The sequence below is a fragment of the Condylura cristata genome, unplaced genomic scaffold, assembly GCF_000260355.1.
Source record: "Condylura cristata isolate star-nosed mole 26May11 unplaced genomic scaffold, ConCri1.0 scaffold00029, whole genome shotgun sequence".
Lineage (NCBI taxonomy): Eukaryota > Metazoa > Chordata > Mammalia > Eulipotyphla > Talpidae > Condylura > Condylura cristata.
The window spans coordinates 15068216-15083495 of NW_004567130.1; the positions used below are offsets into that span (position 1 = coordinate 15068216).

Sequence of the window (15280 nt, forward strand, 5' to 3'; positions counted from 1 at the left end):
AGGCGGGAATCGAACTCATGCGGAAGTGGCTTTAGATTCTCAGTGCAGTGCTTTAACCCGCTGCACCACCAGGGAGGGCCCACCTCTTCATACTTTTAATAAACAACTTTTATTAAGTCGATAATGGGTTTCTACTTGGCCTATCACAGCAGAAATGGACTAAAGCTTACAAAGTAAATGTCAGCCAGAATCCAAGAATTCAACTTGTTCCAGTCTCAATTTCTGATTTTCTATCTCAAAAAACTACACTAAAAATAAGAACTATTATATTACTTTATTCAAACAAAAGTACGTGAAAGTAATTATGACCAAGAAACACTGACAGCACAGTAAAGTTCTGGCTTCCTTAATTACAATGTGCTGTGTATATGGGTATGGAAGCACATCACTGAAATTCTCTGTAAGCATGAACATTCTGCATAGAAACTACAAATGAAAGATATAAAGAACACCACCAGCACCCACTGGAAATGAGACTAGGTAACATACAGAAGGATAAGGGTTCTGTCACTTTTCTAAACCAAAGTGTAATGCTGAAGTTGTCACACTGGCTCCAAGTCTTGAACGGTTTAGTAACTGGAGAAGTAAGAGGGGTCTAGGAGCTCAGTTAGGTGCGCTCATTGTAACAGGAACATCCCTGATTGGAGAGATGCTTCTGGTGAAAAGCTGACCTTCCCAACAGTCTGGCCCCTACAGTTTGGTTGTTAGAAAGAGCTGCCTTACACTAGTTAGAAAACACAGTCTACTTGTTCCTTCTTCCACCTGACAGCTTCTCAAACAGATGAGGAGAACAATACCATTTCTCCTCACGTCTTTGTCGGTCTAAATACCACACCTATTTCAAGCTAATTGTTAAGAGGACTAGTTCACACACCTATTATTTCTGAATGTACTCTAATATTTTTATATCCCTCTTTCAATGGGGTCTTAGAACTGAACAAAACCCTAAAATATGGTTTTCAAGTGCCAAGACCAGAAGGATTTTGTCAGACACTAATCTGCTGCTTCACATGTACATACGTCATCACATCTACTGAACTAAATGTCCACCAAAGCTTCTGAAATGCTTATTACGTATTCAAGGCAAACCAAAAGATACAAAGACCACCACCAGTACCCACAGACTTACCACCCCACTTCAGAAAATAACAATAAGCTTAAAACTCCTTTGCATCTGTGTTGACATTCTCTTACCCACAAGTGTAATCTCAACAGTGTTCATCATTCTCTTTTTAAATACAAACTGCAATTGAAATATAAAGTTCCCCCTCTTCTTTCCAATTACTATCTTTAAATCCCAATTCTAAACCTTCTATCCATTTTAATCTCAGCTCTTTGCATCCCCTTACACCCAGCATTCTAGATGATCCTTGAATCCCAATTCTTTCATCCACTGCATTCTCTGCTTCTTCCAAACATAACTCAATCTGCAAAATACAGTCTGTGGGCCTTCGTGTCTTAATTATTTAAAAAAAAAAAGAAGGAAAGCTAACCAGGATGCGGCTGGGGACAGGCCTCATGACAAACCACTGGGCCCTCTCCCAGGCAGACATGCCTCCGTTCGGAAGCTCAGCCTGGGCATGGTCACAGACAGTATCAGTGAAAAATCCACTTAACCACACTGTCATCCCATACTTCTCCAATTTAGCCACAAGGGGATCAGGGAAACAAACCCCCACCAGACCACACGTGGTCAGACACTAAAGAAGAGTGATTGAGTAACAATGGCTCGGCAGAACACCGTCATTTTATGTTTGGCAAGTCTGGGCCGCAGCTGGGCCGCCCTGACATTGAGTGCTATCTGTTCTCACAGCACTGAGAAGCTAAAGCCACTTCAGCATGAGTTCGATCCCCACCCCAGAGGTGACCCACATGCCGCGGCAGACCTCTCCTGACCTCCTGACCTGCCCGCTGCTCCCCTCAGCAATGTACTTTGTCTATCAGCCTGTTCTGCTCCCCACTCTGTCTCTGGTGAATCTTCTCACCGCCCCTGCATTTCTGCCCTATACCCCAGTTCTTTTTGCATAAATAAATAAAGCTTTTAATAGACTGACATGTTGCATAGCTGGAAGAAATGGTTATAAGAAGTTGTAGTCCCCAAAACTTACTTGGTTCCTGATCTCTTTTTGCAAGGTGTGTCTCACAAGCCTACTGCCTTGCATAAAATACTTGTGAGAACATTGACATGAGCTACTGGTCTTTTTAATTCTGCAGTCCAAAAAATTAGCTACAAAGCTACTTTTTTGTTAGATGGAGCCACTGAATTATCAGCATTTTAGGAGAATTCAAAGCCAATGCTCAGTGGCTTCAAAATGGAAGATCCCAACTAAACATTCTTGACAAGTTTTCATGAGAACTAAATGGCATAAATTTCAGCCACTTTAAGATGGAGAAACTTTTCAGACACTTTCAAGGTGTCTCAAATATACATCAGATCTTAAAAACTTTGGAAGCTGAAAACATTTTTTTTAATCAGTTTCAAAGAAAATGCCAAGTCGTTTTAAATAACAATCTGAAATTTTTACCACAGAGTTGTACAGTGACAAACTGAGAACAAAAAGCTGATGTTTCAGAACATCATCCCCACCACTAACCCCTACATCACAGGGCTTACTCGGTAGAAAATAATATTCAGGATAAAGTTTAAATCCTGGATAACAAACAATAAATCTCTTTGAGGGATTTACAGAAGCTAGAGGTAAGAATTACTTCCAAAAAAGGATCAGGATTGTACCTACAATTAGTCATTAAACCCAAAAATGTGCCAACAACTTCTTGAGTAAAAACCGTAAAAGGAGGGTACTCCCACCCCCACTTACAGGAAAGCAGAAATAATAGATGCTAAGAGTCTCTCTTAGTCCTGAAGGAAACATCAACAAGAAAAAGACCTAAATTTTTACAGCCAAAATTTAAAAAAGCCCCACCAAAAGGAAATCGAAGTGTATGGATTTCTTTAGTTACATTAAATCTAGCACATTTATAAGCGGAATTTTCCAGGCCTAATGGGGTTTCTTTAATGCACCAGGATTGGAATGGCCCTGCCCAGTTTAAGCCCCACTGAGTGAGCCTCAGCTGCAAGAATTTGCTAATAAAAGTGTCTCCAGCATTTTGCTTTATAGCACCACTGTGAATTGCAGCATTTAAAAGAAAAAAAAAAAAGGCGCTTGGCTCAAATATTAGCTTTATTAACTCTGCCTGGATTAGGGTTACCAGAGAGGCCCACACAAGGAAAAAAGTGTCATTGTTCCACACACAAATTCATTTACCAATAGCACTTGTGGAGGACACGCCATATATTGACAGCTATAAGTAGACTCATCTCAATTTTCTTCCCCTCCCTTTGTTCATGAACCCTCTGTTCTACCCTCACCACACCATTGGTCTGGTCAGCAGTAACCTCCAAGTGCTAAATGCAATGGTCATTTCGTAGTCTCCTTGTGCCTGACCATCATTAGCATTTAACACTTTGAAAATGTGTAGCCCTTAGTTCCGCGAAACATGCACTTCTGGGTTTTCTCACTAACTCACAGGTCTCAGGTTCTTCATCTCTTCGGTTTCTAATCATTGTGGCGTGGCTTAACTGCTGAAGCTCTTCCTCTGGGTACCCTCGCTTCCCTGTTGATCTTGTCCAGTTTCCTGGCTTTAGACACCATTAATGTACGGCCAGCTCCCAAACGTTATCTTCAGCCCAAAGTTCAACCTAAAAGTCATTTCCAGCCTCACACCCAACCACTGATCTTCCCTCCAAACCTGTTCAGCACAGTCTTCCTTGTCACTAACCGCAGCCTCCACCCTCTGGTTGCTCAGCTCAACACCTTGACACTTGGGAAACCCTGACACCTTTCTCCCCCCATACTCACCCAGCAGCAATTCTGACTCTGCCTGCTTTACTGGCCATGCCACCATATTCTCTTGCCTGGGTAATTCTGGTCTTTCCTGCAAAGTTCTCAACCCCATCCAGTCTATTCACCCCACAACAGTTAAAATAATCCCTTTTAAAATCTAGGTCAGACCTTGTTACTCTGCTCAAAACACTCAAATGGCATCCCATCTCATTCAGAATAAAAGTTTAAGTTCTTTAAATGGATTAAGTGCCTTTCACAGTTTCATTATTTCTACTGTTTCCATCTCCATCTAATCTAATCTGTTTGATCTCCATCTGTTTACTACACACCCCCACCTTGGATTTGTTCCCTATTGCTGCTCTAACAAATTATCACAAATTTAGTGGCTTAAAAATAGTACATTTCCTGCATGGGACTATGGTGGTGGCACACGGGTGATTTGGTGATGGGAAACCCGCGGGGATTACAATCGAGATGGAAAAAAAAATGTGCAAAATGATGTAAAAATAAACTTTTGTAATAATTTAAAAAAAAAATAGTGCATTTCCTTGTGTGGCTGTGGAGGCCTCTGAAATCTAGCTGGTGTTAACTGAACTGCATTCCTTCTGGAGCCTTAGGGGAGGAATCTGTTTCCTCACCTACCCCAGCTTTGGGGGGTCAACTACATCCTCTGGCTTCAAAGCCAGCATTATGGAGTCTTCTCTCCTCTCTGACCTTGTTTCCCTCTTATGAGACATCTTATAATTACAATAAGTTGCCTGATTATCCAAGATAATCACCCCAACTTATATCTGCAAAGGCCCTATTACTGTAACAGGTACTACAATCACAGGTTCTGAGAAGTAGGAAATGGATGTCTTGGGGGAGGGAGAGGCGAAAGATATTATTTACAGGTTATCACAACCTAGTCACTCTGACCTTCTTGCTCTTCCTCAAACACAGTACCAAGGCTTCTGTACCTGCTATTTGACTCTGCCAGAGACCTGCACAACTTCCTTCTTCCTTCTGCAAATCTCTGCCCAAAGATCACCTCCTCTGGGGAGATTTCCCTGACCACTTAAAAGCACATCACCATCCCTGCTGCACAGCAATTATCACTATGTGACGTGCTCTATGTTTAAGTATGTGATTGCTACAAATAATGTAAGCTGGGGGGCAGGGTAGTCATGCCTCATTCACTGTGGTGCTTGCCATCTATAGCATCATGAGGCACACAGCAAGCTCTCTGTAAATAATTGAAAGAATAAGTCCAACTTAAAAATACAAACTGAACACTTTAACTGGATTGCTTTTATTTTCAAAGGTCAGACTCTGACATAGGCTGCCCTCAGCAAGCTCAGACTTCTTTACTCAAATATAATCTCTTGCTTTCTGCTTTTTTTTTTTTTTAAGTTTTAATTATGGGAATTTCAAACAAACAGTATGAAGAACTCCTGAGTACCACCTTCAGTTCTAACAATGGTTGATAGGTTGCCAATCTTGTTTCATCTCACACCCCATCCTTGCCTGGGAAGTTGCTTTGCTTTTTCCCTTGTTAAAAACTCTGTTCCCTGTTCAGACTTTGGGAAACTAGGAGCAGCTACAGGTCTTTATAATCAACCTGGCTTTGGTAATAAATTGTTCCCAACTGTTAAAGACTTCATTAAGACCCTTAGCCATAAAAACCAAGGTTTTAGTTTCACCTATTTAGACATTTGAGATCATCGGTCATATTTTCCTTGAAATGCAAAATAAAATAGAGATTTTATACTAGAACTTTTTTTTTGTTACACCTACTTTTTGTTCGACAATTTTATGTATACCACCACTCTTTTTCTTTTTGCTTTCTTTATGCATATTTTTCTGCCTTTGACCTGAAAAAATGGCGCTGTTGTCAGTACAGCAAAATGTCTACACTTACCTACTAGGAAATAAACGTAACTAAAATACATGCTTAAAATGGAAATTGAAAAAAAGACAATTTAAAGAGTTGGAAAACAAGACAGTGGTTGCCAAAGCTAGGAATGGGGGAGAGAGGTCAAGAAAGATGGGGCTATAAAAGAGAGGCATGAGAGATGACTGTGTGGCACACAAATGTGGATTCAGTACTAGAGTCTGGGATTCTGCACCTGTGAGAAACTGCACAAAAATGCTACACAAAGATGCAAAGCGGAAAACTCTGAAGCAGCTCTGCGGCTGTGGCAGTGCCAGCGCGCTGGCCCTCAAGCCAAGGAGCAGCTACGCAGCTCTTCCCGGTGGAGGATGCTAAGGGCGGGGCACACCGTCCACTATTTTTTGCAACTTCCTGTGAATTTACAGTTATTTTAAAAGGTCTTTAAATTAATGAATCATTACTATAAACCATTGCTCCTCAGAACTACCCATGTTAGAAAAGCAGACCCTCCTCATAAAAAGCAAACAATTTTATAATTTTGAAATTGACAATTTCAAATTTTAATTGTTATCCATTTATAAAAATATCCTCTATAGTGCCAGGAATCCTGTGGGCACAGGCAAAAGAATGGACATAAAATGATAAGTAACAAAATGGAAAAGCTGTTCAATGAACTGCCCACCACATAACTCTGCTCATCACTAGAAGCCTCACTGTTTTTGAGACATTTCAGCATAAGCAACCCCACTGAGATACTAAATCCCTAAGGGACAACGATGATTGCAAGGAGTTGGAAAGGTCAGCACCTGAAGTACACAAGGGCCCCAAAACACAAGGGTCCCAAACTAACATAGTAGGACTTTATTTTGAAAACATGAAGCCTCACAAAACAGAAAAAAGGTGATGCAGAAAGGAGACGCAGTCAAAGCAAAATCAGTTCTCCAGCACAGTCTGTGGCATAATTAAATCTCAGAAGTCCTCCCCAAGCAGAGTTCCTTATTGTTCACTGGTTACCAATTTGGCATGCAGATCTAAGTAAACAGGTTTTCTCCAAGGGCACATGTACAGTTCATGGTGCCAATTCCAAATAACTGGCCCAATTTCACTAAAATCCCAAGGCAGTAGATTAAAAGAGCAAGAGAGAGAAGGAGATAGTCAGGACAACTCCTCTGAAACTAAGTATAAAACAGCAGGACATTCCACTCAACAAAAGGACTTTTTCCCTGTTTCAAAATTAAAAACATCACTAGAAGCAAATGAAAATGATACTTATTTTTATTCCATTGTGATTTTACTTTAATGCTTGGAAAAACAAAGCCAATTCTACAACCTGCTGGACATCTACTGTCGTCTTCATACAAAAGCTCTGTAAAGAAAATCCTGGTTTTGCAGATGAGAGCCACCTTAGCAATTCTATTAAAGAATATGTTCTATTCTTATACTTGTTCTCTATAAATTCGGCTCATCCAGAAAGAAAAAAAAAATCTGGTCATAGAAGGAAGAACTCTGATAGACAACTGGACTACTGTGTTGCAAATTAAACTGTTCACACCTGCAGAATAATCTCACCAGCATAACCAATCTACCCTGAAATGCAGCCCCATTGTACCAAAGGGGGAATCTCTTCTACTAGATCCTATCTTCCCATGATAAAACTCTTTGGATGAGAAAACCAGCAGCAGATGTGAAAGCCACATGGCCTGCTACAAAGCAGGAGAGCAAAAAGCACTGTTAAAAGAAATGATTCCTTAAACAGCAGCTCCCTATCAGAACGAAGATTTTATCATCTAATTCTGACTTTGTGTAAAGCAGCTAGCTATGAGAACCTCAGCTAACAGAATCAAGCTGAAATCCAGGAGTTGGACTCATTTAGCTACACCCTTGTTTTCAACTCTTGGGAGCAGGGCCAATGTGTAAAGTTAGAATATGACAAATCCAATTTCCAAGGGGAAGAAGACAAGGTAGGTCCTTTTAACACGGTTAGCAGGCTCTGGATATGATTTACACCGCAGTGCTTTAGTGAATGTCAGTCTTCAAATAATTCCTCCATCGATTCCTAAAAAGTTTCAGTCTTCATCAAGGAAAAAAAAACTGCTTTTTAAGTTATATTGTGGCAATCAAGAATATTGAAAACTTATTTACAATGATGACATGGAGACAATCTCCTTCAAAAGAGTGAAACTGCTGTCATTTTCAACAAAACGGAGGGAATTTGGAAAAACAAATCAGAACAATAAAAACAGCACACATTCATACAAAAGATAATCTGACAATATAAAGCACTTTCAAAAACAACTAGATGTCACAAAACATCCTAAGGCTTTTGAGGTTAAGAGGGAAGGAGAGGGACAAGAGGACACACAGGATGGTGGGGGAAGGCAAGGGGTGCTATCGTGGGTCACCAGACTTATTCCTTTTGGCAGGGGAGAGGGAATATGAAGATCAGAAACTTCTGAAATGGAGTGATAAGAATTTTAAAGACAAAAGACAAAAATACCAAAAACTTCTTCAAATTCACATTAAGTAGAAAAATAGCTTTGAGTAAGCAAATGTTTCATAGAGTAAAACCAGAAGCTCTGTCAAGTCCACCTATATCTTGAGTGATTTCTTTGACCTACTGCAGAGGTAGCAAGCTCTACAGTCTAAATTTGGGACTGGCTGCATCACTCTCAAACTACCATAGTATCCGTAGCTTCATGTTCTCAGTAGGACTTCAGACTTTTAGTGCACAGTGCCACTCAACTTAGGGAAGCCTTTCTCTTAAAGGCATGGAGGCTTGGTGTAAATATTATGGAACCCAAGGGTAGAACACCTAAACACTAAAGACACAAATTTTTTGGCAGTTACAGAGAACACACTCCAGTGTCTTCTAAGGAGCACAGTTGTCCATGTTAAAGCAAATGGTCAGCAATCAGATACCTCTGACGTATGAGAAATTATGTACTTTTCATCAATTATATGCTCTGCCCCAAAAAGAAATGAACAAGAGATTTTGAAACAGCCTAAGGTTTGTGGCAATACCTGAGTAGAAATGAAGGCCACACCTAGATCTCCTATTCCACTGTGCATTTTATCAAGTTCCCCTGAACTGCTGTGCTATCCGCATAGACAGTCTCTCCCAAATGCTCGCCATGGGCAGAAGCCTCCCCACCAACATGAGATGGGTGACAGATTAGCAATCCCCTGGGTGATCTCAGTTCTTACACGCCTCACACCTCACTGAGTGGCTGATATAAAGGGCAATTGGACTATCTGCCTAAAAATGACTTCAGTTTTTGCCCCCGACTAACCCTCTAGTCCCAACCTCACAATTTAACCAAGGGCTTGCATCTTTGCATTAAAAACAGTGAAGACAGTTCAATAAAGGCTGAGCACAGAGTTACCAGCCTTTAACACACTGCGACAGGTCAGCCATAACTCAGACCGCAGGGAGAAGAGCTCCTGAGCAGACAGCCCCAAAAGATAAACACCAAAGAGTAATATGTAACAGTCCTTTAAGTTCCAAACTACTTTCCGTCAAGTAAAGTTGGTATTCAATTTATTCATTCTTTAGATTTCTAACTGTGCTAAGTCACCCAGGAGCTTCTAAATTTTCATTACATGTGCAGGTCAATCTTCGATGTCAGTTCATGGCAGCTTACCTGTGCACACCTTCCAAGTTCTCTCCTGTCCAGATACTGAAATATATTGATTGCCAACTCATAAGGCAGTTGGATATCAAAGAAGGGCACATCATCCATTTCATTCTGAGAATAAAAAAGAAAATAAACTTAAAAATCAAAGATATGAACATGCTCAATTATTTGTTTGTAGTGGATAAGCTAGGTTTTTGTTAAAAAAGTTAAAAACAAACAAACCTGAGTAATTCTCATGATATTCTTCAATCTAGTTTCCTTTTTAACGTCTTTTCTCCAATTGTGTTTATTAAGGTAAAGCTGAGTTACATCATTGTATTTGTTTTATGGGGTACAAGCTCAAATCTCTACTATACACCTCACACCAAGCCTACTGTAACCAGAGTTCCCCAATAACCCTCCACTATGCTCCACTGGGTCTAGTCCCACCCAACCACCCACTCCAGATGCCTCAGTTTTGCAGTCAAATGTCAATGGTTTGTTATTGGTTTGGTTTTGCCTGACCCTTTGTTTCATCTCTCTGTTTCATCTGATATTCATCTTTATCCTTCTAATTTATTTAGCTTAGTATTATCCTCTCCAGTGCCATCCATGTTGTAGGAAATACTCCCATTCACAAGCCCTTTAAAATACCAGAGATAATCTCAGCTGTGACCAGAGTGACCATGCTGTTTCCCAGGAGGAACAGAACATTCTCACTATCCCACAGAGCAGAGAACTAACTCAGAACCTGACAGTCACTCTGAGTTCTGACTCCCACCAGCTACCTCACCTTCCATGAAAGCCATAGGCACACTTCTCCCGAGGCTTCAAAAAAGAGAAGCAGGGGTCCCATTTGACAACATGGGGTATACCACTAACATCAGCACAGACACTAGCACCTTCTCAGGGAAGGAAAGCAGTGGGCAAGCAAGCCCCTGAACTCAGGGGACACTCTGGACAACAGTTTCAACCCCTTCCCCCCAACCTGAAGGCAAGTAAGTAGCTTCAGCCAGCAATATGCTAACCAAATGTCTCTAACAGAAAAAGAGGGCTGAGAACACAAGCAAAAGTAAACAATGAAAGGCTGCTTGTGAGGGAGGTGAACACCATTGCCCGCTGGAGCAGCAGTGGCTCCCTTGCGCACTCGGGGATCCACACCGTTAACCTGCACAAGCCAAAGCAAACAAAGCAGCTCTTCTTCGGTGTCATTTATTAATGCAGAGAAACTAGAGCTTGCCTGCCTTGGATAAGCAATTAGGGATGAGGTAACAGGCTTTATGTGAGAGATAAGGCTGTCATGACGATCCTGGGAGCACAAAGAAATATGAGTGTGAAACAGAAAAAGGCCACGTCCACCTGGCAAAGCTCATGCTGGCGTGTGCTCCTGCCACACTAGGGGACGCAGTGGCCTCTGTCCCAACAGAAACTCGCTTCATGAAAGTCATTCTGAAAAAGCTTTGGCTGACATCAGTGACTTATTGGTTGCAAACAAACTGTTTACTCATGACTCAAATTATGTTGTATATCGCAAGGCAGCAGTCTCAAAACTGCAAATAGCCGCAACATTTGGGAAAGTGAACACTGACTTAAACCCCACCAAGATTCAGGGTAGACATGTTTATGGAATCATGTTTCCATTTCATCTAGGATTCTCAGAGCCAGAAAATAATCCAGGGCACAAGAAAGAAATTCATTCAACTGCAAACACAGTTCAAAGCCAAGTATGAGAACCAAAAGGGGTCTTCAGAGGAAAGTGGAGTAAGAGCTGACAGTTCTCTGTGGGAAAAGGAGGAACAGAATTTTTATCAGGAGAGAAATGTTAGCCACACAGGAAAAAAAAAAAAAAAGGAATAAAATCTGCAAGTGTAACTGGAAGGCAAAGGGAACGTGGCCTAAAAAATAATGGCAAGTCATCGGTCTAACATCAGCCGAGCTGCCCTCCATTAAGTACATGGCTTCAGTCATCAAGAAAAAGGCATCGTTTTCTCTCTCAGCCCAGACAGAATGTGAGACCCCTCACCCCAACCAGAAGGCAAGGAGTCACAGAGAAGACCAACCACTGTTTGTCACTCTAGCTTCCCTGCTTTCTCTCTGGTCACCTGACTACAATGAGGCCGACGCGAACCCATTTCACCTACTCGGCAAAGAAACAATGTTCCCTGTCCTCAGATAAGGCAAATGAGAGCCAGGAAAGCTTGCACTAAGGAGACGCTAACTCCCACTTAGCTTTTCCATGTTTGAGATGAGCCAGGCCGTTTCCTTTGATTAGTCCCTTCAGCACTCTCAATTAACTGGTGTCTGAGATGACACCTGAAGAATCACTGTTTTCAGTTCTCCTAGTGCAGAAAAATCACACTTCTGGGAGCAGGAAGTTGTCCCTCTTTTACCCCCCTGTCCTCGTGGGCCCAGCCACCAGGATCTCTAGGACACAGTAGGGTGGTGTTCGAGCAAAGATTCAACATCATCATCCTGGCTCTGCCACCCGACTAGACAGGCAACCAGGTTTACTGCACCAGAGTCTCCGGTTCCTCATCCATAAAGGAGACACAACTACCCTATGAATAGGCATGGTATTAAGAATAAAACAAGCCCTGGGGAGGGCTTGGCACAAGTACAAAGGCTAAGCATGCAATAAGTAATTGTTGATAATGCTCTTTCCTTTCCCGAGGGGCACGCCAGCTACCTTTTCTCTCCTTCAACTAATCCACGTTGCTTAGGTCCACATTCCATGTTCCTCTTCTACCAGCTTGTGTTTCCATGGAAACACATACTACAAAGGGACTACAGTTGTGCCAGAGGGCACGGGATGGCACAATGCACACTGACACTGCAGGTCTTTCCTGAGAGAACTTTCATTAAGAATCATCAATTTTGGCCCTCCCTGGTGGCGCAGCGGGTTAAAGCACAGCACTGAGAATCTAAAGCCGCTTCCGCATGAGTTCGATTCCCGCCTGTCCCAGGGTGACCACATGGCGCAGCAGACCTCTCCTGACCCACCCGTTGCTCCCCTCAGCAGCGTACTTCATTGATCTGCCTGTTCTGCTCCCCACTCTGTCTCTGGTGAAGCCTCTCGCCGCCCCTGAGCCTCTGGCCTGTACCCCAGTTCTGTATGCACAAATAAATAAATCTTTAAAAAAAAATCATCGATTTTAAAAGGTTATATACTGCAGTACTGACTGGAGGAAAGTTTACTCCAGTGCACAGTGGATGAAAAGGATGAAGGCACCATGGTGCAAACGGCTAGCTGGAGTGTCAGGAGCCACACCAACAAATGATCTGAGATGGGGTTAGGGGTATACTGGTCCCCTGCTGACACCAGTAACAACTATACCAATTACATAAACACCAACATTTCAAAGCCAAACTACTTCCCTAATCTCTGTACTCTTAGAAATACAATATCTAAACTCCAAAATAATTACCAATCTCAAACGTATCAAGTCCCAGATGTTCATGTAAACGGGCTTTCCTGTTGCTACCATTGGCTGGAGTGTGGCAAGAAAAGGACTGAAGGAAAGTCCACCTATAAGAACTATGTAGACACACCGAGCCATGAGACCAAATGCTGCTGTTCCATGCTGCATGCCTGGAATGATCCTGAACTAGTCAGGAGGAAGAACCAGGCCTGTCAGCTGGAATCTCAGCCTATCGATGACTGACAGTAGATGCTGCAATGACACACACAGATTTGCCCTTTAAGTTCAAGACACTTAAGGCCCTGGGGCCCAGAATGCTGCCACCTGAAGGCTCACAGCTGAGTCCCCTCCTAGGCACTGCCCCTGGTCAAACCTGCTGCCTGCCCAAGGTTGCATCCCCTCCTAGAAGGCCGCCTGCAGCCAATGACTGGTCAGCACCTGGATACAAGAGTCTGGCCCCCTTGCCTGAGTGCAGGACCTCTGAGAGTTAAACCCATTATACCCCCTATATGCAAATCTCCACCTCAGAGAGTTTCATGGAAAAGCCAACCCTTTTCCAAAGCAATAAACAAGAACCATGATGGCCTCATGTTCAAAACATTGCCAAGTATCCCATACACAGCTCCACAAATAAGTCTAGGTAACCTACTTCCTCTCCACTATTCAAGGAGGCATAATGAATGGAGTAAATCAGAGTGGCACTATTAAGGGAAAAAATAGAGTAGATTCAAGGTTAGGTAAATGATTCATAAACATCACTTTGTTCTAACTAGTGACTCGTCACTTGGGAAGTACCTTATAAAAGACTGAGTGTGAGCATGTTTGTCCCTGGGGACAAATTCTAACACTATTCTTTTATAGGTATGGGGATGTGATGAGGATGTGGAGCACATCTGAGACAGAGACTGCAGCCCAGTAGCCACAAATACCCTAAAAGCATTGGCAGAATATCTTAAGCCTCTCATCTGGTACTTTCCACAGTACATTAACACAAGTGAGAAATATTACTTCTACTAATGTGCAGGGAAATACCTTGTAATCTAAAAGGCTACCATGCAGGCTACTAAGTCCACAGCGAGACAATTCTTTATCCTCACTCCACAAGAAAGTGGAAAAATTGGCACTTCAAAAACAAAGATAAGAAAAGATTAAAGATACTAGAAATACTAATATAGGGAACTTGGTCACACCATAAAATATCAGTATAATTATAATGCAATGCCAAGAGGAAAGAAGTTTGTGTGAATTTAATAATCCCAAGCAAGGTGACACTGGCCAATAGTGCCACAGAAGACAGACCAAATTTAAGGTACTCGCACACCTTCAAACTGAAGGGAAACATTCTGGATAACATACAACCAGGGTTTTAATTCTTTTAAGCTCTAAGACTGATTCTTTACCACGACGGGTAACTGAGGGTCTACATTACATGCCCTAATCAGCTGTGGAGTTTAAAGGAAGGAAACCAACCACCAGGGTTTCTCTCCAACTTACTGCCCCAATTTCCAAGAGGGGGGTCAGAGGGAGACTCAAGCATCTCTTCATCAGGGATCCTCACACACACTAACGTTGAGAACCAAAACTCTAAGTCATAAACAGATAAAAAAAAATCAATTCTTTCCCAATCAAGCAAGAGGATCATGTTACTTTGTTAATTCAAAGTCAGTGAATACTAGATTTTCCCAAAGTCTACTGGACTTACTCCAAAAATGTTCAGAGAAACTGCAAATAGATCCATCCCCAGGGAGCTGATTTGTACTCCTATGTGCTAATGTAAGACTAATTCTGTAAATGGACTGGTTTTGTGTCTTACAGTTAGAAATTCAATCTGCCTTCTTTTGTTTAGTAGAAGAAGGGACAATTACTAAGAGCCAAATCAGTGAAAAGTGAAAAAACAGACTTAAGGTTTGTTCCCAACGTACATCTCCAGTGCAAACAGAACCTGGAAGATCTCTGAGAAAAGCACCTCAAGTTCAAACAACAAATTTATAATAACATTTCTACAAAATCTGTAATTGAAAGGATATTGTTTTCCAAAGGATTTTATCTCAATTTTCTGCATACTGCAAAAGTGGAGTAGAGCAAACCTACCTGATCTCAACAGAGGAAAGAATGAGCCCCTAACCTGCATCTTGAGGGAGAAAAGAAACTGGCTGATGGGGAGTCAGGGAAGAAAGCTCAAACCACTGTAAAGATAAGCAGGAATTCTTTTATAGTTCCAAATCCGTTTTCAAGTACATGTTCTTATTTGTGCAAAGGAAGAGAAATCACAGGTACACTAAAATGTTGAGAGTAGCCTCTGGTGAGCAATGATATAACTGGGGGTTTGTTTTCTTCTTTCTATTCTCCCCATCTCCTAAATATTTATACAACAAACAGGTGATATTTTCACAGCCACAGAAAAGCAATACACTTAAAAAATACGGTGGTTTGCACTATGGAAAACTGTTTGGAGGTTCCTCAAACTGCTAAACATGGAGCTTCCCTGCGACCCAGCAATCCCACTCCTAGGTATCTACCCAAAAGACA

The 15280-nt window shown here is 41.8% G+C and overlaps 1 protein-coding gene across 1 annotated transcript in view; it reads right to left on the reverse strand.

Annotated features, from left to right (window-relative positions):
• FBXW8 (F-box and WD repeat domain containing 8) overlaps window positions 1-15280 on the reverse strand; it is a 99786-nt gene that overhangs the window by 75697 nt on the left and 8809 nt on the right. Inside the window, exon 3 of the mRNA XM_012730840.1 lies at window positions 9360-9464. Within this exon, the coding sequence (XP_012586294.1) occupies window positions 9360-9464 (105 nt within the window). The remainder of the gene's footprint in view (window positions 1-9359; window positions 9465-15280) is intronic.